Below are 25,012 nucleotides of genomic sequence, written 5' to 3'. Positions count from 1 at the left end.
TGTTATGAAATTGTGGAATGAGCATTTGACACTTTAAGAAACATATTAATATAGATTTCCTTTTGAACAAAGTGCTTCTTAGATATTTGTGATGTTATAGCCAATCTAAGGTTTTTCATTAATATTTGTAGTTTTTCTGTTTAAGAACGTTTTGATAAACAGGACAGACAGACCTAGTCGTCAATGTTTGTGCTTTAAAGTCAAAATATGCATGAAGTAAATGTGGTGCACGTCATACATTATCAATATGCAAGTCTCTTAGTAAAAACCCAAAAAAAACCTTAATTAAGTAAGTGAAATCACAGACAATTGGCACTAAAATAGTAAATAAAAGGTTGTTTGGACAACAGAAAACCAACAAAAAACTGATAAAAACAGAAGGTCTCTTAAAAATAAGTCTTTATTTTGTTAAACAAAGGACTGACGATAGTAGTTACTCTGCTGGACTGAAAATAGTTTAAGGGATCTTTCGATTGTTGTTTTATAAATATCACCTCCACAAAGTATAAATACGTCTGAAATCCCTCTCATACACATTAATGCAGAATTTATATTATAGGTTTTAGCATGACATTTACATTTCCTGTAAACCAACAAAACACTCTCGCAAACGCACACAAATTCTTTGACTGATGTACATACTAGTGATTGCTTTATAAGATAAGCACAATAAGTCTGATTCTTTAAAAATAAAGCACAGATATTTACATCATATTGAGTAGAGCATGTACCCTTGAATATTTTTTTCCTACTTAGGTGCTTTGTTGAAAAGCACGGTCTTTAAACAGCAGAGGCTCAGTTTTTTCTGTGTCGCCAAAATATCTGTAAGAGTCTCACGGAGCATCTAAACTATCAAAATAAACATTCAAATGTGTGAAATTCAGTTGGTGAGCACTGAAGGTCAGTGACTACACAAACAGGCACATTCTCAAATACCTAAAAACAAATCTACTTCTGTCACAGATATGAAACCCTTACGAGTTGTTTTTTTTAAATATATGAACAATTACCATAACTGAATAAGTTTACAAATACATGTGACCCAGTGCTATATGTGACAGCTTGGCATGGCCAGTGGTAGAATAGCATTTCCCTTTTACAATTTATGGACAAAGGAGCTTTTTCATAAGTTACTCAATAGAACATTTTAAAAACACAAAACAGCACAGCTATAGGTCCAGGTGTTTCAGCATCTCAGTGTCACAGTGACAAGTCATCAAAGTCTAGATTAAAAAATATCTGAAGAATATAAAATGATTTTCAGCTATTGGCAAGAAGTGACATTTCCCAGCAACAGACCATCAACATTAGTGGTTTATAAATAAGATTAATGATAAGCTCTTCCTTTCCCTGCGCTGATTATAATCTCCTTACAGGAGATAATTGTGGACAATGTTTTCTTGGCTAAAAAAGACCGACAAAGGCTGGCAGGCACTCTGATACAAGCGTGTCTGAGGGTTGGTTTATCACTTATGCTCATGTTCAAGGTGGTTACGAGTTGACGCAGGCTGGACCCGATGTGGGTAGCTCTTTACTGCATGTCGTCCTCATCATAGAGTGGTGGCTCAAATTCACACAGCGCCTCATACGTTAATCCTGTAAGGAATGAGAAAATTGTTCAATTCAAAATCAGGGTTCTTTTTATTAACAGTATTAATGCTTTCCATGTGAAATAAGGACATACGTTTCCATTCTTCAATCCCCAGCTCGCGGGTCTCAAAGCTCTGGTCGTACGGCTCGGCCTCGGGCTCATCGTCCGGGTCGTGGTACTGAGCAAAGTACGGGTGAGCCAGAGCTCCGGCTGCTGTTATCCGCTTGTCTGTGTCCAGGACCAGCATTTTCTCCAGAAGGTCCACAGCTTTAAAATCATGAAATACAATGTTAGAATTACAAAATATAAATTCATTGCAAGTAGCAGGGCTGGCACCACAACACAATACTGCAGATATCTTGCATTACCTTGTGGATTGGCACCAATGAACACATCAGCAAAGTTCCTCTTGGGCATTTGAGGCAAAGAGCTGATGTAGTTCCTGGCCTGTAAAAAAAACAAGTGCACTAAATCAAATGTCAGCTCCCACTAGCAGCAACATGTCTCCTGCATTTTGATGCTACTGATTACGTTCAATGTAACCGCCGGCATCTAATTATTACTGCAAACCTCCCACATTCCCACCAATTGACGAGAACATAAGCCTGAATGTTTATATATATATATTTAAGGCCCATAATTTTTGGAGATAGAAAAAAATGATGTTCACCCTTATTTTGTGTTTGACAACGCTCATCATTGCAATTTACAGTAAACACGGTCCTCTCTTGGATAGGAAAGGGTTTTTTGCCCAAGGCAGAAATTACGTTATAAACAACCTTTTTTATTAGAAACATTAGTAAAACACTTGATAGGTTTTCGTTAACGTTACTAGCTGTTTCTCTGTACAGGGTTATTGACTACCTGAAGAGGGACAAAGGCAGTTAAAAACAGCTCGAGGCAAATATATGATTGACAGCCCAGGAATGTTGCCAGCGAGATGTCGAGGAAAACACATCGCAGTGTGGTGGATCTGGGTTTCCCTTTTCTTACAGTTAAACAAAGTTTATGTGTATATTCAATTTTATTACATTTTTTAGTACATTCTTCAATAACAAAGCTTTATATATTCCACAAAAATGTATAACGGAAAATGATGAGCTCCAAATATCGTGTAAAGGAAGGACTCTGCTGTCTTGGTTCTACTGTGTGAGACTCGACATACGTAACAAAGCGACAAATCATTTTATGTGATTAGTCATCATTTGTTTCCTGATAATACACCCATTAGTAACGCTAACCCTAAGCTCTGTGCTTCAGCCGCTGCTCTCTTCTATGCCTTTTATTGCATTTTCTTTATTTTATTTCATTTAATTTTTGAACACAGTCCAAACAGGGCTTTAAACATTTTTTGGGGTTTTATTACAGGAGTTTTTAGTTTTTAAAAATATTTACCCGAGAGCCCGTTTCCCAAAACCCTAACCCTAGGGGGATTAATAAAGGTTCATCTTCTTCTTAACAAAAAAGATTAAGTTGCAGACTGGCAGTTATTCCATCTTTACAATGAAAAAAAAAGCACATCAATTGCGCAAAAACATGTTGAGAGAAGCAAGATTTTTAGGAAATTTGCAAGAAAAAAAGAAAGAAACCACAGAACAAAGCGTCTTTCATAGGAAGTGCAGTTAGTCACTACTGTATATAAAAGTAAGCCTAGCTATAACACTGTGCATGTTTTAAATCAGGACATTTAAATCAGGAGATTTTAACAATAACTGAGCAAAATGACAAGCATACAAATGCCTTTACCACTTCTGGCAATCACTGTTCGGTCTCATGCAACAAGCGTGTCAGACAGCCAACACACAATCACTGAGAATTCATCCTAAATCCTAAAAGACAGGCCGTGCTGCTCCGCGAACCCCACTTGACCAAAGTAGTCTAAATCAACCACGTGATGATGTGGTCACCATCACTGCCTTCTCATTAAAGAAGAAACAAAAAGGTGTATTTCATTTGATATTTATCTTTAAGGCTGGGTTACGTGGAGAAATCAAAATATCAGCTTACTTTTGATCGAATACGTCAATATGGATATTTCAACAATATTGTTGGGTTGACCACTAGTGCTTTCACAAATACTTGCTATTATAATTCTACACATTTCTTTGTGGAACAATATGGGGATAAATGAAGGATACTAAGCCAAGAGCTGCGTCACAAGAAAAGCGGTTGAGTTCTGACTGTCTTCCCGCCCGTCTGTTGCAAGGTCTAAAGAAAGAAACTGTGGATCCTGCTCACCTCATGGCTGGGCATCCTGCTTATTAGAGTTGCTGGGGGCGTTCCTGTTAGACGCATTATCTGCTGAAGCTGGTTTATATCTATGAAGCTTGTGTCAAGGGGAGTATAGCGACAGAGCGGAGTTGGTTAAGAAGCTGCTTTTCAATCTGACACTGTGGCGCTGAACTCTTGATGCACTGCAATGTTATATTGAAAAGCAAACTTCAAGCAATATGTGAGGAAGGAAAGTTAGGATTTAAAGGGAAAACACAAGAAAAATACTTTGCAATACAGTCAGAGAAAGCCAGAGCTGTCATTGTAATCATATAATGAGACATTTAATTTAATTCAACCAGTTAAAGAGGCAGGGAGCAGGTCTCATTCCCACAAAGCTGAAGGTTGTAAAAACATGCTGTCAGTCAGGCAGCAGAAGCACCAAGTTATGCACAACAAAGTGGCAAGTTTGGAGCAGAAAACGGGTTAGAGAAAAACCTTGCATATCTTTGTGAACTCACAGAATCTGAAGATATTTTCATCAAGAGCTCTGGCCCTGGTGTTCCGACGAGCAGCATGATTAGCTTCAACTGATCAATGTCTACCGGCGAGGTAAAGGAAGACCAGATGCTGGACAAGAGAGAACTTATAATCTGCCTTGTTAGTCTTCTCCTTGTATGTCACTAAAAAAACATCTGTGATATTAGATTTTTATATTCACACATAAGATGCAAAAATAGATAAAAGCCTACATGTAAGTGTGCACAAAGTGAAGAGAAGGTATTTGAAAAGTAACCTGCAGACAGATTACAACAAGACAAAAGTGGAGGCAGCTGAAAGCTCTGTTGAACGCAGCCTACAAGCTCAGCCGTTAGTCTGAAAGCACTGGCAGGGGGGGGGGATAAAATAAATAAAATGTGGAGCTCGGTGCAGATTGATAGGCTTATTCAAAGACTGGCACTTGTGCAGGGAGTAAGTGAACCAAAGCCAATATTGCATACTGACGGTGTAGGAAGAGTTGAAGCACGCCAGTGGAAAAATTACAGCAAAGGGTATGAGCCAAGCCAGAGGGAAGTGTGCAAACAAGTACCATTGGTGTTACGTTATTGATATTAAAAACACCTCAGGCTGCTTTGTGTTGGAAGAGAATAGCAGGGAGAGCAGGTTTTTCATGAGAGGAGACAGAAAAGAAGCGTTGAAGATCAGTTTCTGCGACTGCGTTGACACATATCATAAACAGTACTTCCACAAATAAGTCAATGTGCATTTAAGCTGTTTGATTTGTAATGCAAATGGTGGATCAGGGTCTCTCAAACTATAGGAGCTCTGAACGTTCAGTTCACTCAAATGAAAAGGATACGGTCAGTCCCAGGAAACAGAGTTTTTCCAGTGAGGAGTTCTGCCATTATACAGCCGACTGACCAGATATCCACTGGAACACAGAAAAGAAAAAAGGCACATACATTAATATTCACTCAGCAATCAACTCCTCTATGACAATGTATAGATACAAAAAGGAAACACTCTATCTCTACCTGTCATGTTGTAATGCATCCAGTTCAACATGATCTCGGGGGCGCGGTACCAGCGGGTGGCCACGTAGCCGGTCATCTCATCATCAGTGTGCCGCGCCAAGCCAAAGTCCAAAATCTGAGAACAATTGAATTACAAAAAAAAGCAGAAATGTTTGTAAGATACTCACTATTGTGGAAAGCATGTTTTAAATGAGAGCAGTGGTTCACTGACCTTCAGCTCACAGTCTTCATTGACCGCCAGATTACTAGGTTTCAAATCCTGAAGAGAGGAAAAAGCACATGAGGATTGGTAAGGGAAATCCTCTACTAAAGACATTCTCAGTTGACTAACACTATGATGGGATATTGTCGATTCATTGAAGAAGAATATAAAAGCACCACTTTAAATCTTGGGCTTATCAGACATGCTCATTGCAAATGCTCCTGTTGGGTGACTATTAAAGGGCTCCCTTGTGTTATACGTTTCTTGGAAATAAATGATTATGCATGTTTATGTAACTAACCAAGACCAAAATGAACAATAGTCAGAGTAATTGAGTAAGAGAGGGCAGCCCTAGTGTGATTTGAGTTTAGGTGATAAGGCACACTTTTGGATTGACATTGCAGTGCATCTGAAATCTTGATCAGTAGAAAGTGTTCAGATTATAAAGTAATCCACCCCTTTGTTGTAAATGCAAAAATAGAAGCCTTACATAATTAACAGCATGTAAAAGTAAAGGTCCTGTTTATGACTTCCCTTCACTTCAATGTTTGCACAAGGCTCGGTGAAAGATGTTTTAAAGCCTGACGCACTTCTTTTTATCCGAATTGGGGCAAAGACACCGTGAAATTAGCTGACAGACAAAAACATCTAACATGGCACTTACTCTGTGAATGATGTCTGCTGAGTGGATATACTGCAGAGAGATGGAGAACATGTTAATTAGCATGATAAGCTTAAAGATGTATTAATTACATAATGGGCAGAAGAATGCAGGAAACATTGATTCATCCAACATTTTGGGCAATATGCTCATTCTCGCCAAGCTTTTTCTGTAAGAGCTCACCTTTAACCCTCTGAGGATCTGGTATATGAGGAACTGCACGTGGTCGTCTGTGAGCTTCTGACATTTCACTATGTTGTTGAGATCTGCCCCCATTAAGTGAGTCACAAGATACCTGCCAATCAGAAAACATCAAATAGACACACATATCAGGCATGTACATGTTTTCCCACTTCATGCAAAGCCAGATGGAATTCAATGAATGTATTTGCACTTTGAGTTTGTTAAGTCTGAAACAATTTCCCCATATGACTGTGTGAGTTTAAAACCGGTTTAACAGCTACTTCTTTTCTTTCTTTCTTTCCAGAGGCTCTGAAAGGCCAATCCCTTCAAAAATGGAGCGTCATTTAACAACACACCCAATTTAATAGAACGGCATCAATGGATTATTCAAATCTAATCCCAGAGCTGTTTAAAATGCCAGAAGAGCCCTTGTGAAAGAAGGATGCTTCAGCCAAGATACACAGAGCCATGTGCTGTTTAGCAAATAACACTCTCTTCATGAATACTCTTCTAGTCTCACACAGCAGCACACAGAGCGAGGCCTTTATATAGCACCCGCTTACGCTTGAACTTGAACACCCTCAAAAGTTCACCCGCCTTGGAAAAAAAGGGGATAAAAATAGTGACCTCTGTTTTCCTCTCTCTTGTAGAAACGGGAGCTCGGAGGAGCCACAGCGCTGTGACTCAGTCTGTATTTTTAGAGCCGAGGGGAACCATACTTGCAGCACCTGCATTTCTGGGATTTTTCCTGGATATCATAATGCATTCAGAACATTTACAATGTTCCAGCAGATGTGCAGATAAAGAGAGCCATATTTCCTCCTGAAAGCCAGTGAGTCAGCATGTATTCTTCTACACTGTAAGAGAAGCTCCACACCAGACAGCTGCCTCTGATTAACCCTGTTACACACAGTTGTGTTGCATTCAGTCCTTCATAACATTATGCTATTCTGGGCACTCATGATGGAGAGTAGGTCATAAAAAGGTTCAAAATAAGTGCATCAGAAACACCCTATTTCTTTATGTTATGCCTTCTGCTTTATGTCTAAGGCTGACTGACTATATTGCAATTTTGACTTCCAACATTTGTCATAGATAAATGTGCATTAGAGGTCAGAGGTCAGGCAAGCTAGTTAACAACATACCAACAGATTCCTTGCTTTAAACTTGTAGTCTTCAAGCCTGACTGACAATTTATCTGTAAGACTTTGCGCAGCTCCCTCTGGAGTCTGAAAGGTATTTATAGAAGTGTTTTCATACAAGCAGAAGTACTACTACCCATCGTCCTTTTAGGTCAGGAAGAATTAAATAAAACATAAACCTTAAAAGTGGAAAGAGCAGAGGCAATATTCAACACGGCAAATGCCACAAATTAACTAGTATTGCAACTCTGCAGTGAAAGTAGTTTTGCAGTATCTTGTAGACACAAATAACTTAACGAGTGAATAAAGTTGACTTGCATGTGTAAACTAACTTCTTGAGTGTTTTGAAGTACTTACATAACAAATAGCTACTGCGTATCCTAGCCTGTATGACTAAACTCTATATTCCCTCGGCAAAAAAAATTAAAAGAAATCAGGGAGCACTGTCTGAAAGGCCTTGTTTCTGTTCCTGGGAGTTGACATATTCTCCAAGTACTAGGTAGGGTTTCCTCCCACACAAAATAACATGCATGTGAGCTGTAAGAAATAATCCTGCCAATGTTGTTGACCAAGGCCTCAGACATGAAGTGGAAACTCCTCAAAAATAGATGGATTGGGCCAAGTTGTGTCGAATAATTGTCCATACAGGAATGTGTAAAGAATGAAATCAAATATCATCAGGGAAGAAACTTCAAGTATTCAGTTGACACATTCTTAGGTTGGGAGTTGACCTAAATCTGGAGTCACAACTTGATCTTAATACAAATGCCTCAGTGTGCATAGAAGAGAAAGAGACATTCCACGCACGGCGGGGGAGAATGCCACTGTCCACTTCCCCAATCTGAGGACTCTTTACATAAAGCACAACTACCTGTTTGCCAGAAAAGCAGATATGATTCACAAAGCCACAGAGCAGGAAACGAAGTTAAGGAAGCTGGTGTTGAAATGACTCTAGTAGCAGCCAGTGAGTGAATAACTAACAGAGCGGGCAGTCGAAGAAATGTTCCAGTGTGTTTAGTCAGCTGGCAAGGCTCCAGGTGTTTCCCAGCCATCATGTACAAGTGTTGCTGAGGTGAACTTAGGATGCATGTTATTGTAAGCAAAAGCATTCAACTTACACATCAGTGAATTCTTTTAGACTAGTAGCAGGGCTGAAGACGTCCAGGAGGCCAATCACCTGCAAAGAAATGAAAATGTGACGAGTTAACAACACAAGGAACAAAGGGGAAGCAACTAAAACCATAATTACAAAACAACACAAACTGTTTTGGTTATGAGTGTTCACCAGAATACAGAACAAAAGGGAAGAGAAACAAGTCGACTCACATTTTCATGTTTCATGTGCTTCAGCAACCGCAGCTCTCTGTATGTTCTCTTGGCATGGATGATGGACTGGAAGGGCCGAGAGAGCTTCTTCACAGCGATCTTAAAACCAGTCTTCATGTCATATGCAGAACTGTTCATAAGAAAGTAGAAAAATGTGAGCTTGAATCACAGCAGTTATAATGTCAGTAACACTACTTAAATTAGAGACTGCAAATAACACCAAAGCAAAGCAAAAAACAGTAAACAATGCCATCCCAGTTTCTCAAAGTACAAGGTGATGATAATAAATAGCTTGTTTTGTCATTCCAACCCCCAAAGATATGAAGTTTAATGTGATATAAAACAGAGCAATAAGAGGAAGTGAAGGGCTGAAAACTAAATGTTCTTCCATTTTTGGAGGAAAAATGACTCCAATAATAAGATCTAATAGTTTCCCTGGTTGACGTTTTACCTGTCAAACTAAAACATTGATCAGCAGACTAGTTGCTGCAGCGCTAACCTACATTCAAAGGTTTTATGTCAGAATGTGCTGAGTTTTCTCTCAAAAAATAATTGCAGTAAGAGCTGCTGAAGGCTGTGGAAAAGGGCGACATCAGCAGAAAATGACATCTCTCAGCAGATTGGGAGCAGCCGTGCCTGCACTCTAACGGCTGACTGTCTTTAGAGTCAACTAACCAGTAGGGCCTGCAGCTGGGACTCAGAAACCAGAGAGACAAGAGATGCACCCACATCACATGGTGGTGAAGCTAAAATAACTTTACTCTTAATACAAATGTGGTTGCACATTTGGTTAGATCTTTAAACGTGCATCATGCATAATATGTTCCACAACAACTCAATTATAAATATGCATAATCCCAAAAACAAATATGCATTTCCAATAAAAAATACTTTTTGATTGACACAACAAATTATAATTATAACTACCGGTATACAGCTGGTTATAAATAAACTGACCAGAAGTGTACGTTACATTTAGTCCTTCATGTAAACAATGACACGATAAGCCAGTGTACTGTTTTGGAAAAAAAACAATCACGTTTAATGCACTTGGGATGAGCAGACTGTAATCTGACCAGCAACAGATTATCTTATTGCCCAGCAACAGCACAGCTGTCCGCTCCCATTTGCAAAACAAACATCTGCACGCTAAACCAAGTGCACTGCAGACAACACTGTGTCCTAGATGGTATCAGCACAACCTATTTAATCATTAGACCAACGCAAAGGGTCAATGTTAACCTCACACTAAAGCTACAATGCAGCATTAAGGAATTGCACCTCACCAGCAAGGTTGTCCGAATCAAGGAGTCAAAATCCCATCTCTATTGTAAATATAATGCAGTTTGTATTGCAAATAAGTGATTATTTTGTCAAAAATCATGTTAAATCTGCCTTAAAAGTTATCAAGATGTTTTCATTAAGACTGGGAGGTATATTGAAATGATATAGATAGTTTGATAAGACTACCTATCATTTAAAATGTGTAAGAGAAAGGAAAATGTTAATGATCTGTTTAGATGTAGGCCTATAACAGGTCAATTCATACAACTGCAATAGTGGCAAGCGCTGCAACAACAACATTGATTTAATTATCGATCAACATGTCAATTCACTTAACAATTAATAAAATATCATTTAGTATGTCAAATGCATGTTGACAAATGTCTGAATTATAGAAAACTGGAGAGCATCCATTTCCAACAAACCATGTATTTTCACTTGCTGAAGGACTACTAATGACCAAAATATGGTGTTGTGTTGAGCAAAAATATGTAGTATTTGAAACTGTTCAACATGAATAAAAACCTATAATGTAAATCAAATCCCTTTTTCTAAAACATCATTAGAGTAGCCTTAGGGAAAAGGATCATCATTAGATATAATTGATCTGTGATTGTAACATGCCCAATGATCAGATAAAGACTGGCGTGCTTTTTCCACAATTTAACGTTCTTTATTTAATAGGCAGCTTCCTGCAGTGCATTTCGTGTGAACATGTGTGCAGTTACACAGGTTTAACACAAGTTTAACAAGTGGATAATGAGAGATAAATAACAGGTCAACAGGTTTTCTTGTTGGTAGCACATCGTGGCTCCACCTTGCTAGCCAACAATCAGGACAAGCTAACCTAACTTTAGCATCTGCAGCGCAGGCCTCGTCTAAATGAATGGAGGTTAAGTTAGGTGACCAGGCTACTCAAAAAAAACTACCTCAAACAAATATCGTATAAAGCGCTTTACCACACGGATCCGTATGCGCCAGAGCCCACCGGGGACAGGTTTTGGTAGCGCTCCGGGACTTCCCATATCGTCTTGTTGACCTCCTGTCGGTAAAACTTGGGTCTCTCTTTCTGCGACATTCCTGCAGAACAACTGCGGACCACCGACTCGACTTTCTGCTGTGGGCACTCCGAGCCGTGCAGACAAACTTCCCCAAAGTTACGAGAAGAAAAGCTACAGCAAACGTTTCTCGTCGTTAGATAACTTGAAACAATCGAAGGCTACGAAGTAGACTTCTTGCGAAATTGTGCAGAATCACCGTCTGCTGAATGCACGTTTTAAAATCTTCTTCACGCTGTTTGTTCCTCTGCTGCTTTCAGACAGCTTCCGAGATTTCAACCCGCTTGCAACACGTCACATAGTCTCGCGAGATGTTGAGCAAACAACTTGGGACATCAGCGTTTACTAGACAGAAACTGAAACCCGTGCTGCTCTCAGGTGCAACAATACCTCATATTTCATAATACGATCATCTGCATAATAATCTAATCTGCAAAGTAACTGTTACATTGAGGTGTCGTATACATTTAAAAGGAGTACATAACTATGAAATGTTTAATATAAGTAAATAAGAAGCCTATAAGTCAAAGAACACAAAAGTGCTTTAGTGCATTACACTCAAATTATTTTGTACTTAGTTTTATTCCACCATAATAATGTGATGTGGAGGATGGTTTTGAAAAAACATCTTTCATAGAACATTGCTAAAAGTAAATAAATAAATATTGTTGATTGATATCATGCATTTGTTTGCCATTTTTTATTTCAATGTTATGACAAGTAGATTCACAATATTTGATTAGACGTGACACAGATATTACATGTGCATGTGTTACAATTCACTTCTTGTATTTCTAAACCAATGACCAAAGAAAATACATATATATATAGGGAGATTTTTTTCTTCATTCACAGTTACATGAAAGACATTTGAAAATAAAAATTAATAACAGCAGTTTTTATTGTAGAAATAGCTTCACTTCACATTAAAGCAAGATTAAATCTGACCTTAGATTTAGCAGAGAATGATGTCAAAAGCGAATTTAATTTGCATATTGCCATAAAAACATTTAAAGACTCAACTGGATGGCTCGTCTTATAAAAAAAATGATAAAATAGAAACAAAATAAATTCACACTCACAGTTATGTAAAATGTACACTCTTATACATCATCCACAGTTTGGTTCTTATATCATTTTAAAATAGAAAATTGGGCTTTGAAACTGAATATCCCCAATATGGAGACTTTTTACTGCAATATGAGATTTGGCAACCGAACATATGGCAAATAATACTAAATAAAAGTTTTGCTCTTTAAAACTCCTTCAGTAAGGCTATGTTGTTTGTAATAAATAAAATGGTTTCAAAAGCACATCATTATTTTCTGTGACTTCGTCCGTTGAAGATTTTATCTTAACACTTCCTTAACAACCGGAAGTATCTGTTCTTCCTCTGGATTAAGCCTCGTCAGAGTCTTCATCGTCTCTTAGATAGCGTGAAGATGATTTAAGTGGCACAGAGTCAAATCCATCTGAAGTCCTCTGCAAAAACAAGTATAAAACACAAAGCATGAGAAGTTGCCTTTTTAGTGTCTCAATATTTATGTAATAATGTAATAATAATATAATGTATAATAATATTTATATCTCAATGTAATATTTATGAATGTAAAAGTTACTGACCTCTCGTGAGAAGGACCTAATTTTAGTGAAGAAGGATTTCTTGGTGAGGTCCATGAGGTCGTCTTCTGCATCATCTCCCTCCATTATTGCACAGCTGTCTGCAGTGGGCAGCTCACACTCATTACCCCCGGAGCTCATCATCAGCTTTGAATACTTAAACTGCAACCTGCAGACGGAGATTGACAGGAAATAATATCTTGTCAACAGAAATCCACATTTACTCATTAACATGTTAATGCTTTAACAAGCACTAAAGGACATGTGAATCTCAGAAGTCTCACTTGCGTGTCTTCTTCCAGAAATAGCAGCTGATAGAGATGAGCAGCAAGCGGCGATCGTTCCCGTGGAAACACCAAACTTGAGCCAGAAGTCCAGAGACACACAACCACTGACTTTTTGAGCTGGCAGTGACTCTCCGCCGTAACACTGCAACGGTTGCTGCCACACATAGGTGGTTCTCTGGAACACACAGAGAGACAGTTAGGTTTCCCTGGGTCACATCACAGGTGGATCCTAATTTTTCAGTATTCTCCTACAATGAATAATAACATTTGTTGGGTGTTAGTTGCTGGATAAGTTATAGTTGGACAGCGCCAGGCTAGCTTCCCCCCCCCCCCCCCCCCCCCCTGTTTCCAGTCGTTTTGCTAAAATAAGCTAACTGACTGTTATGTGTTGTGGTTGTTTATTTAACTTCAATCACTACTGCTAACAAATTCTACAAAAACATTATAGAATTTACATATAAAGACAGATATAAAAACAATAGGACAGGTTAGGTATGTCCAAAGTTGCTGGACATGGGGATTAAGGAGATTCAGAGTGTATTCATAAATATATATTTTTTAATTTGCATAGATTAAGCAATAATGGGAAATGGAAAAATAGGTATTAGTTTATCGGATGGTCTTTTCTTTCAAGAAATCAGCAGTTGGTGATGGACATCTGATGGGTTGCTGGGGTTGTGGACGTAAATATATCAATATGTTTATACTTGTGCAGCTATACCTGTATTCCCTGGGTGCAAGCACTGACGATCTCTCTGTAGTGTTCCTTGGTGCAGAGTGGACATGCATGCTGGCTCTCCCACAGGAGGTTGAAAGAACAACCATCACACGTCCCCTCTGAACAGTTACTGTGGAGAAAAACACAGACAAACAGGATTATTATAATGTTTTTGTGACAGAAAAGATCTCTAAGAGTCACCTTGTCCTTAGTTCTGAGTCTCAGAGCTCAGAATGTGACAGGTAAGTACCAAATAATGGCTGTTGTAAAACACTAAATGTGTCAAATCAAATGATGTCCAGACAACTGTTGCTGAGGTCAAAAGTTGAGTTTGGTCACAGTGAAAGATACCTCGGCAGCATGATGTGGTCTTCAGCCGTCACTGTGGGATCGCATCTCAGTCTGATGGTGGCTGACCTGCCTTCTTTACAAGCCTGAGTCGTCTCACTGGACCTGAAATCATCACAGACACGAAGCTATGAACTTCCACCATGTGATAAATCACTTCTTTTTATTCTGTACAACATTTCACACTTTAGCAAGTGATGTACTCGCATCTGCACAATTAGATGTACATATATTTAACAATACAAACCCAAATGTATATATGTTCATTCAACTGATCAACGCTTACCTTGTTGTGATTTTATTTTCACATTTATTTTTATTTTTATTTTTAGTAAATAAATGTCTGTACTGTCCTGTACTTCATTCTCACTCTGTTGCTGCTTTAACTCCTGAATGTTCTCACTGGGATAAATAAAGGTCCATGTTATCTTGTCTTATCTTATGAAACTTCCAGAATAAAACGTTTTCAATTAATAAAATAAAATAAAATAATTGAAATTATTATTATTAGACCTATTAAAAATATGTATTTTTAAAGAACAACAATGTATGAATGCAAATTTAGAAAGAAATAAGTAGCGATCTTATTTACTTGTAATAGAAGATGACGTCAGGTAGACCGGACGCAGAGGGAAACAGCCATTTTGAAGATGAAATTCTGCTCACTGTGGTCTTGGTGGTCACACCTTCAGAATAACATGACATTAGAACAAAACACATTTACCAAAAAATGTTGTAGTGTATTATTCAGTTGCAATATATTAAACATCCCAGCGGACCAAACACTATAGCAGAAAAGGCAAGGTGTGTTTCTCTTTAATATCAGGATGTTTTACAGACTTTTCGCATAAAATAATCTTAAAAAGACATCCTCTGATTTTCAGAAAACTCAAGCTTGAGCTCATACCGATGAGTGAGTCACCAATGATGAAAGGCTGGGTGGACACCACGCTCTGACTCCTGATTTCCGAGGGAACCACAGTGGATTGACAGATGTAACCTTTGACCTCTCTCCCGCTCTCTGTCACATTGTCCACACAGGTAGCCGGCACTCTGCCCTGTGAGAGAGACATATCAGGTTTAAATGCAAGGTCAAACTACATTTTTACAAGTCGTCAGGATCAAAGCTTCTCACCTCTTTTCCACACAGAGCCAAATTGAAACTGTGGAAATATCGGAGGCCTTTGCTGGTGAAGCGGGGGCTGCTGTGGAAGGCAGTGACGTTGGACAGCGGAGAGAAGTCATATTGCAGCAGAACGCCCCCTCCTGTCTTCACGTCCAGTGTGCAGTCACTGAGACAAGCTGTGTGGGCCTGAGAGACAGAGAGTATTGTGTTTTCTGTGGGTGGAATAATCTGACTGAGGGAAACCCAACTGGAAAAAGCAGATATCCACTGGAATATAGAGGCATGTAAACACCTTTTAAAACCTGCTATTACAGAAGATAGGCTAGTTTTTTTTAGAACTGTGCTATTTCATTTTATTTTGGGTATGCTGGGTATCATTTGTAAATGTTTGAAGAAAGTAAACTCATCCCAGGTTGTTAAAGCCCCCAAAATCCCAGAAAATATCCCCAAGGACATGACCTCTGTGTCCAAAACAGCCCTTCCTACATTTATGCAGTTATAGATTTAGTCAGGAATTTCTCTTTAGAGTGTTCCAGTGCTAATACAGTTGTTACCATTACCTTGTTTCTCTGTGTGTTTGGGCCACACTGAATGCAAGCGGCCTCTCCAACAGGGTGATCGGCCCTGATGAAGGTGTTCGGCGGGCAGCTCTTACACACTCCTGTCCCGCTGACCATGTAATGTCCGGGTGGGCAGGGGACACAGGCGGAACCGGTGTCAGCGGTGCTCAGCGCACAGCGGCGGCACTGAGAGGCCACACCCCCGATCACATTGGTGATGTGGATGGAGAAGATCTTTGCAGAATCAGAGCTGTATTTCCTCTCCTGAGTGAAGAGAAACACAATGTGGTGTTCTGTCAAGCTTACATCTTCATCCCTGCGTTCTACTTCTACATGTTCTCATGTTGCTCATGTGCAAAGGTCCTTCTGAATTGTTTAGACACACAGCTTGCAACTGTCATCTATAGAGTACAGTGCAGCAACTGGGGGCAAAGTCACTGTCAGTATAAAACACTCCTAAAATGAGCAAAAGCTAACATGATGCTTCGTTTTATCAGCATTACAGATTATTGTGTTTACAGAAGTGATCTTTAAATAAATTCACCAGTTTATCTTTACATTTGAAACACTAAGCCAACTTTAAAAACAGAAACCACAAAGTGTTTTACCACTAGATAAACAAAAAAGCAGCGAGAGACGGTAAAAACAGTCTAGTGGCAGCGATGACCTTTTTCTAGCCATTTCTTTACAAAATATTTCCATGACTGAGGGAGTCAAGCTGTGGGAAGGTAATAGATCCAGATTGAAATGTGTGACTGTCTCACCTCGTTGAGTTCCTCTGTTCGTTGAAATGTCCAGGTGAAACTGGTGGTGCTGTTGCTCTGGATCAGGTAGGAGTACGACTGTTTGCCGTTACTGCCTTTCCACTGCTCCACTACTTCATTATTCCACCTGGAGTATCCCTGCAGGCAAATACAATCACTTTATATGTATATGTATATTCATACTGATGGCACACTTCTTTAAATGTTTGAACATTTCCCCTCACCGCCAGGAAGTAGAATTTGCAGTCCACTGTACACCTGGTCTCAAAGACGAATGTGATGCGAGAAAGTTCACTCCTTTCACTGTCTTTGGTCATGGACGGAGGCAGCCTGTGGAAACAAAAAGTGTTAAGTTAATTTAAGATTTCCAACAGTTATACTATACAGATGTTTAATTCTTTTTAAAAACATGCGTGACTCAACCTGTATCCAGGGACATTCAGCATGAGCGTCAGGTAGTCTGAGTCCTGATCCCCGGGGGTGGTGTAGACGTACTCACCAGCCACCTCCCATGCTGTCAGAAAAGTAATAATGTTTTTAAAGTAAAAGGCTCCGATTTCATCCTTGTAGCAATGAAGACACACACAGTTATACAGGTGGATATGCGGCATCTTTGAAAAAACTCTTTGTACATTTAATTAATCTATATCAAATAGGCTTTATTGATGAAAATAGTAAATTCAAGTTATTAATATATATTTAAAAAATATACTATTAGTACTAGTGGTACAATTCAAATGGGACTTTACTTTAGCTATGCAAGAGAAACAAAAACAATGCATATGTTAACCTACTGAAAATTATAGAAAGAGATGTGAAGCAGGCATAATACAAGAAATGTTACATTACCTAAATAACATTAAAAAGGAAAACGGTTCTAGTAAGTCCATTTGCAAATGCCTATCTGAGTATCTGTATGTCTATGTCCTACAGGTGTCTCTTTTGTTGTGGATTAATCAGTAAATGAGAATGAAAGCATAAATAAGTACCAAATTAAATTTCTCTTACTTGTCAACCTACCTGGTAATAAACCTGTTTCTGATTCTGATTCTGATATAAATAATGCAGGCTCCTAATGTGCCAGTTCATTTTTTGAGCTTCGAAATATCAGCTTGATATTAAAACCGTACGAGCTTTCCAAGTTTATTTTACTTCTTATCTCTCATTGTCGTTATCTTAAATGGATAAGGACAAGGAGAGATAAAAAGATTGGGCTTCTTGTCCTTTAACCTCTGGCTGTTTTAGTCGTATGGTTTCTCTCATGTTCTGTTCCTTAAGAGTCTTTTTTCTAACTGATGATCAACATTCAAGTGCTGTGATGTTTGCCCTCTCCCTCTTACACTGTGTCGCTTAACATTAAGTTTCTCACCCGTGCTTTGTTCAGAGCCGCTGAACCCTCGATTGAAGATGGAGCTTTTCATGTGGCTCGGCATCGTGTTCCACCATTTGTACTCGAGACCCTCCACTGGCTCCGTGCCAACAGGGCATTCAGTGCATGCTGTGAGGAAATACTGTGTGATTATGTCAGTGTACAAAAACAGGAAACTAAAACAGGAAACACCACAACTTTGTTGACAGTTTTATATAATTTTTTACATCACTCTGCAAGACATCTTTTCAATCATGGTGCTATTAGAAGTGATAGTTGTGGCACTGTGGGACTCTATTTAGCATAAGGTTTGCTATTAAAATCACATTTACTGATAATTAGAAGTACATTAGTCAAATGAACATGATCTTGAGTCTGACATGCATGTAGGATAGAGAATATGGAGTGTACTGATTCTGCACCTGCGCCGTTTGAGTAGAAACCCTTGTCGCAGGGTTCACAGGTAGAGGAGTTGGTGACAAAGAAACCCGGGTTACATGGAGGACAGGTTTGCTTCTCTCCTGATGCGGGCAGATCAACCGCTCCATCAAAAGTTTCATTGCAGATCTTTGGCTCGATCCACTTGTACATGAGCTGAGTCTGAAACACCCAGCAAGCCAAACAATAATACATGAGTGGAGCCAGCAGATGCTCTGTGGCCCAGAGACAATTCATATGTAAAGAAACCTGATCGTAATACCAGATGGCTGCTTGGGCTTTTTTCAAGGCAAAATCTCCATGTGTGTGTGCACCTCTAATAAGGGATGTAATATGTCTACATTACCTTTCCTCCAGAGTCACAGGGAGTGTGGGTGTAGAAGTAGTCATTGTTTGTACACGCAGGTCTCGGTTTGCAGCTCCCTGAACCAGGCTCTGGAAAAACAAGACACCAAGCCGGGCGTGGACGAGGGAAAACACAGCTCACATCAAGATACAGAGATAAGGAAAACCTCACACACTTTAGCAGTAAATGCAGTATTTGCATATAGACTGCCTTGCATATGTGTGACAATAGGGAATGGTGTTAAGTTCTACAAATAAAGAGTATGTTGTTCCATGGAATGGCTGGCGTACGCAGAACTCTCGAAAGACAAACCGTCATACCTGCATATTCGTCTTGTTCACACTGGTGGCAAACGGTGGCACCCTTGTTGGAGAAGCTTCCAGCAGGGCAGGCGGCGCAGCGGGCAGATCCTGCTTTGGCACTGTGGGTGCCGGGTTTACAATGGAAACACTCTGATGTGTAGGCCACCCCTGCAAGAAAGCCATCAATGGACTTTGAATCATTAACAGGAAGAAGGTTCAGGAGTGAACAAATGTTTAAAGCTGTATCACGAGACCCTCTACAGGCGATTATCTACCTGAGATGGCGATGTTTCTTAACTGCACGGGTTTGACAGCACTGCCCTGCAGAGCATACGCAGTGCTTCTCCAATACAGCACGTTGTTGCCGCTGTTAAGCTCAACCTGCATAGAGGGATGTGAAAGTAAGATTGGAACACAAAAAAACAACCATTTGAATCTAAGTGATTCAGTTGAATTAAGATCTACACTCAGACAAACCGTGTATTTGCTAAAGTCGCTGTCAGAGAGCTTCATCCAGCGACTCTCTGAGTCCGTAGACTGACACTGGTCATTCTGGATCTACAGGAGGGGGAGAAAACAATGAAACAAATATCTACCCCAATAATTCCCATCTTTGTCAACATCACCACTCATCTTAAAATACTTACAAAGAACTCAAAGTAAATGCTGTTGTCAGGGTAGAAATATTCAAAGGTCACAGTTCCAGGTTTCTTCAGGCTCACAGCATAGGACAGGGTTGCAGTGCACTCATCTGTGTTCGAGGCGACATAATCATCCTTCGTTATCCAGGTCGAGCTGCAGAGACAGTCTGTTAGTGTCAAGGAGCTCAACAAACAGTAAGAGCTATGATGGATCAAAAAACATCCTTTTCAAATAACCAGTGATGGAATATTACTAAGTACCACCACACCCCTTCCCGCTGGCTCCGCTCATCAGAAGCCAACCTCCTATCCATCCCCACCGGCATCAAGCACCGGGCCGGGGGGGACAGAGCCTTCTCCGTCGCTGCCCCCTCCCTCTGGAGCTCACTCCCAGAACCCATCAGAGACTGCCCTGACCTCACCACCTTCAAAAAACTCACCTCTTCAATCTGGCTTTTAATGTGTGATTGTTTTTGTATTATTTCACTTTAACTATGTATATTTATTTGTTGTTCTTTTCTTTTCACTATATCTGTAAAGCGTATTTGAGCACCTGTAAAAGCGCTAACAAAATAAATCTATTATTATTATTATTATTATTATTATATTACTCAAGTACTGTATACAAAAACAATTTGAGGCACTTGAAGTTGACTTTAGACTGAACGTTTTTTCATTTCCTGCTACTTTTAGTCCACTCCATCTATTTGATAAATGTAGATACATGGTACTTTTCAGAATAAAAATACAAAATATATTCAACAAATAAATTATGTTGATAAATGGTATTTTAAGTTATGAGTCAAATTACGCACAGGAGGAAATCACAAGCTTAACAGCAGTATTAAAGCCCTACTGCCACATTAAAGCAATCAACTTAATAATGCATCAAAAACAGCCTACAGTTAAACAGCCTAAACCTATTTATTTTTCTACTATACTTACTTAAGCAATATTTTAAATGCATGAAAGTTGTAACTTGTAACAGAGTATTTTTTACAGTCTGGTATTACTCCTTACTAATAGTGCGATATCTGAATACTTCTTCCACATCTGAAAATTAGAAAGTACAATTGAGGCATTTACTAACTTGGAACAGTCTGTTTTGGCATCCCCGCTGTTTGTGGTCACCCCGTGGGTTACAAATCCAGACGGCAGGCTGTCCCACTCATCAAAGGCCACGCCGGTGCCCAGAGAAAAGGTGCCTGGAGCGCACTTCTTACACTGCTGTGACTGCATGTCAAGGAACTCCCCCTCACTACAGGAGAAGGCTGTCAGAGGAGGGGCAGAGAGCACGCTCTAAGTGTTTCATAAAGATGTCAACAGCATGTCAAGGAACAGATACAAGATAAAGTGTGGCAACAATTTAATATTCACACATTATTATTGTGATACAGATTAAGGGTGTGCATTAAAAAAGGTATAAGAGTGGGACACTCACTGCACTGAGTGCCTTTAACTGGATTTGGGAGGCCTGTGCAAATGTCGGCTTTGTTGGGAACCGCCACTCTCCATCGAGCCTGGAGCGCATCACACTCTGTGTACTCAAAGTGATAGTCTGACTGCAGGGACAGAACACATGTTAGTTTCATACATTTGATCTGTAATATTTCTTTTACAGGATCCATTCCCTACTTCTTAAAGTCCAAATTGATGCTTTGACATCTCTTGTTTTTTTCAGTCCACAACCCAAAGATATTCAGTTTATTATGATATAAAAGAAGGAGTACTAAATGTTCTGCTAATTTTGCATGAGAAATTACAACAATAACAATTACTTAAACATTGAAATAGTTATAGATGATTTATACTGTTGTAGTCATCAAATAATTGAAACCTCTGGAATTTATTTTTCAAAACCAGTCAAGCCTCTTTCCAAATAAAAGCCACAGCTAATATTTACCCAGGAGGCTGTCTCAACAGTTGTTTTACCCTCAGTCCTCAAGGATGTACTGCAACCGTAAACCAGTAAAATGACCTTCAAGGTTTATTTACTTATAACCAAGGGGGATAGAGGCTGATTGGCCCAGTCCTTCTGTACACATGTCATTTTCAATGTTGCCATAGGACTTTTGAGACAGCAGGAGCTCAGGTGTGAAGCTATAGCTCTATTTGTCTTGCTTTGATGTCTTTTGGAGATTCTGACTGACAAACATTGTCCCACCCGAGATGATGAACAATGATAAATGGGATGTGGCATAGTGTTAAAGGTTATCTTGTTGATCTGACACCCTCCCAAACAGTTGGTTCATTTTGGCCAACAGCAGGCTGCATTTCGTTCAAGGAAAGTCAGGCTAATCTCACACACAGCCTTGTGGGATTAATAGTTAACAGAAACAGAGCCGGAGCAGCAGCTCCTCTGTGTTTTAAATTAGAACTGCTACTTTAGCGTTGGTTAAGGTATCAGATGAACATGTGTTTGGGGGGGAACTGATGTAAAAATGCATCCAACCTGGGATGTGCTGCAGCCTAATCGCCTCCTTTAAACAAACATGAGGAAACCAAGGCAATGGGACATAATGGCAGCTGTGCCTCATGGTCAATGGACTGGCATGGAAACTAACTGACCTCCACCTCCAAATCATCACCTGTAAACCCAATACACTCAAAAGACGAGACTACACCTGCCTTTTGTGATAACTTTGGCCTTTTCTGATATCTAAACTCAACACACTTAGTGATAATGTTTGAATTATGCTGATAAAAAAGTAATGTTTTGAGTATTATCAAACTGCACTGTTGATATGCAAATGTCAATTGTAACTTTAGAAAAGAATGTACCTGGCCTCATTATCAGACATGCTTGGTTAACCGTTTTTTTTACGTTTTCACAATTGTTACATGTGGCATATGGTTCAGTTTTTTATTCACATTTGCACCTATAAGTATACCATATGGAACCTCAAATTATGATGTGTACAATTAAGATTAATTAATAATATTAACTTTGGATTCACGAATATGAATAGCATTTACACATTAGTAATCATTTTATATAAATGGCTAATAATAAAACAATGTTAATCTCCTCACCTCTTTGCACATGGGCAAATCCGTAGTAGTGCAATAAGCAAAAGGCAGCCATATTAAAAGGTAGCGCAGGTGGATCTGGCCTCGATGCATCGTCGCCTGTGTCGATGCTGAAGTGATGGAGCAGCGGAGGGATGACCTCCGCCCTCAGGTGCTGCCGCCCGGCGGCTGGGGGCGGGGCTTCCCTCTGAGCAGGGAACAAATACATGCAGCTGATTGGCTCTGCGGGCTGTTGAGAAACTGGGTATGACTGATACTTTACCTGCCTTCTGCTAGCTAGCAGAATCTGCTAGCATTACCTGGGTGTTCTGTAGTCCTCTGTACTGTTGAAGTCGTTTTCTGGAAGCTATTAAACTTTTTAAATAAAACTATTTAGCACGGTTAGAATTCTTTTTAGCGATGGTGGCTTTACAATTTTTTATTTCAAGGTAGCAAGTGGACATTTTTACAAAAATACATAATTATAGCTTACATGTGGGAAAATAGTTCACCCTTTCTACAAGAACACAATTCTCTACTAAAAACACTCGGTTTACTATAACCACAACATTTAAAGATTTTTTTCAATATCTATTATTCCTTCAGTATTGTCAGGTAGCCTAATGCTTTACATGTATTTGCATCACCTATGGGCTGTGTGTGCTGCTTTCATTAACCTGACATTTTTTACAAAAGTATCTATTGTCAATAGAAAACTATATATATAAAAAATAAACATTGGGTAAACATTTCTGGTTTAATACATAGACTGTATATATAAAGGTTTAATATCGACTCATGACCACACGTGGGAAGCAATATGTGTCAACACTCGTTTTATTTTGAAAATTTCAACCGGAAGTTTGTGGTTGCTAAGAAACCTGGTTGTAAACATTCCTGTAGGATTAGCTCAGACGAACAGAGACCAACAGATTTGGGGGAAGTATTGTGTTTTCGTCTTGAGAGTTTGTCGTTATTAAATATGTCAGGTCGGAATCCTTTCCCCCCCACACAGGGCTTCACCACCAGCGGTTCCAGCTCACATCAGGTAGGTTATCCTAGAACCTGAAACTCATATTTTGCCTGGTGAGCTTTTCGTGTATTCTTTAGAAAACTAGTCCCACACACCCTTGTTATATTGCATAGCAACACATGCGAATGACCTCATATTAACCCTGCTGTAATATTACATGGGACCTGGTCCAGTTGATAATCAAACCTTGGTAAATCAGATAGCAGCATTCAAACAGCAATTTAAATATAAAAAAAACATACTTTTTCTATAGGCTACAGAGTAAGTGTTCCCTAGTATAATCCATCCCAAATAGTTAATACACTGTCCATGACCTGAATATGAACCTAGAGAATACTCATCAAAAATAGATAGAATGTATTTGTACATTTGAAGTTCATTTTTTTTGTTCTTTCCCACTGCAGAGAAAAGCATATGATAAACCGACTCACATCGCCCAAACAGAGGAGCCCTGGAGTCGCCTCTATGATAGTGCCACTTGTGCCAGCTACCGACAGAGCGTTATGCATTATGAGCCTAAGGTAACCTCCAGGATTATGCATGATTGTGACCCACAATTAAGAAACTAAATAATTCAAAAAATCCTTTGAATGCACAACTAAATTTTCATTTTTTTTTTACCTCAGGCTCCAAAGGACAGTCTTGACTTCCATCTAAGGTCAGTTTACGATCACCACAAGGACTTCTTCTGGGGAAAGAACCGGATGCTATACCAGAAAGAGACTGTTTCTGAGTACCAGAGGTGGGCGTTTGTGAATTTAAGTTTGTGGCAGTAGAACTTCCCTCTGTTGGCAGTGGCATTTCAACTGTTGAAAAGGTGGACTTTCTAAATTAAGTGTTACCATTTATTTTAAATGTCAATTTACAGGAAGCAGGAACACTCAAAGAAGGACATGCTGGAGAAGGAACAAGGGGAAGAAATCAGAGTGTGGGTCGATCCACAAAGGCGCTCCATTTACAGCATTAAGTGAAGGTCAGCTGAACTTCACTTATATTGCCATACAAAGAAAATCTTAATCCAACCAAATCCCAGCGATTCTGGGAGGAATCTGGCTTTGTGTAAAGCAAGGTGTGTTCCAAATACCAACAGTGCCCTGTCTTTTCCTCCACAGGCTTATTCAAACAAGGGCTGCAACAGGGACAGTTACGGCAGCTTCTATTTACCTTTAAGCTTCCTGTACTATTATCTCTTATCTGCTTCCAACATGAAAAACACGTAAATAAAGGCAGTTCTTTAAAGTGAACTTGTTCTGTGTCT

The 25,012-nt window shown here is 39.4% G+C and overlaps 3 protein-coding genes across 4 annotated transcripts; 1 reads left to right on the top strand and 2 right to left on the bottom strand.

The window, feature by feature from the left end:
• Nucleotides 1–382: 382 nt before the first annotated feature.
• On the bottom strand, nt 383–11,498 carry mapk14a (mitogen-activated protein kinase 14a). Of its 2 annotated transcripts, none has more exons than XM_079677648.1 (12): nt 11,095–11,498; nt 8,852–8,981; nt 8,644–8,702; nt 6,384–6,495; nt 6,204–6,233; nt 5,549–5,596; nt 5,338–5,452; nt 5,163–5,234; nt 4,324–4,403; nt 1,960–2,038; nt 1,685–1,858; nt 383–1,596 (listed from the first exon to the last, which is right to left on the bottom strand). In XM_079677648.1, the coding sequence occupies exons 1-12, from the start codon at nt 11,211–11,213 to the stop codon at nt 1,532–1,534; spliced, it is 1,083 nt and encodes a 360-aa protein (XP_079533774.1). In that variant the 5' UTR covers nt 11,214–11,498; the 3' UTR covers nt 383–1,531. The 2 variants fall into 2 exon arrangements, with proteins under 2 accessions (XP_079533774.1, XP_079533773.1); XM_079677647.1 differs by lacking the exon at nt 4,324–4,403 and adding an exon at nt 3,830–3,909 and having other exon boundaries at nt 11,095–11,497.
• Nucleotides 11,499–11,878: 380 nt separating this feature from the next.
• On the bottom strand, nt 11,879–22,900 carry elapor1 (endosome-lysosome associated apoptosis and autophagy regulator 1). Its single transcript, XM_079677646.1, is given in 23 exon segments — nt 11,879–12,675; nt 12,817–12,982; nt 13,098–13,143; nt 13,146–13,275; nt 13,822–13,948; nt 14,170–14,271; nt 14,759–14,852; nt 15,074–15,224; nt 15,302–15,478; nt 15,853–16,116; nt 16,617–16,754; nt 16,841–16,946; nt 17,040–17,130; nt 17,986–18,114; nt 18,408–18,585; nt 18,770–18,858; nt 19,090–19,239; nt 19,347–19,452; nt 19,549–19,629; nt 19,719–19,866; nt 20,803–20,983; nt 21,154–21,274; nt 22,746–22,900. Coding segments are annotated over 23 exon segments (2,949 nt in total). The 5' UTR covers nt 22,836–22,900; the 3' UTR covers nt 11,879–12,591.
• A 719-nt stretch (nt 22,901–23,619) lies between these two features.
• Nucleotides 23,620–24,998, top strand: cfap276 (cilia and flagella associated protein 276). The gene is made up of 5 exons (XM_079678184.1): nt 23,620–23,769; nt 24,159–24,275; nt 24,381–24,496; nt 24,623–24,727; nt 24,867–24,998. The coding sequence occupies exons 1-4, from the start codon at nt 23,704–23,706 to the stop codon at nt 24,723–24,725; spliced, it is 402 nt and encodes a 133-aa protein (XP_079534310.1). The 5' UTR covers nt 23,620–23,703; the 3' UTR covers nt 24,726–24,727; nt 24,867–24,998.
• The last annotated feature ends 14 nt before the right edge of the window (nt 24,999–25,012 follow it).

Source organism: Notothenia rossii (genome assembly GCF_949606895.1).
Source record: "Notothenia rossii genome assembly, chromosome: 4".
In the NCBI taxonomy this organism is placed as follows: Eukaryota; Metazoa; Chordata; class Actinopteri; order Perciformes; family Nototheniidae; genus Notothenia; species Notothenia rossii.
Note: the sequence above shows the minus strand (reverse complement) of the source record. Positions and strands in the feature narration are given on the sequence as shown.

Coding starts and splice junctions, on each gene's coding strand:
- mapk14a (XM_079677648.1), bottom strand. CDS start 11,213: ATGTCGCAGAAAGAGAGACCCAAGTTTTACCGACAGGAGGTCAACAAG. Junction 5,597..6,203: donor CAGCAGACATCATTCACAGA/GTAAGTGCCATG, acceptor TCCTCTCTTCAG/GATTTGAAACCTAGTAATCT. Junction 1,597..1,684: donor GGGGATTGAAGAATGGAAAC/GTATGTCCTTAT, acceptor CATTCCTTACAG/GATTAACGTATGAGGCGCTG.
- cfap276 (XM_079678184.1), top strand. CDS start 23,704: ATGTCAGGTCGGAATCCTTTCCCCCCCACACAGGGCTTCACCACCAGC. Junction 23,770..24,158: donor GCGGTTCCAGCTCACATCAG/GTAGGTTATCCT, acceptor TTCCCACTGCAG/AGAAAAGCATATGATAAACC. Junction 24,276..24,380: donor TTATGCATTATGAGCCTAAG/GTAACCTCCAGG, acceptor TTTTTACCTCAG/GCTCCAAAGGACAGTCTTGA.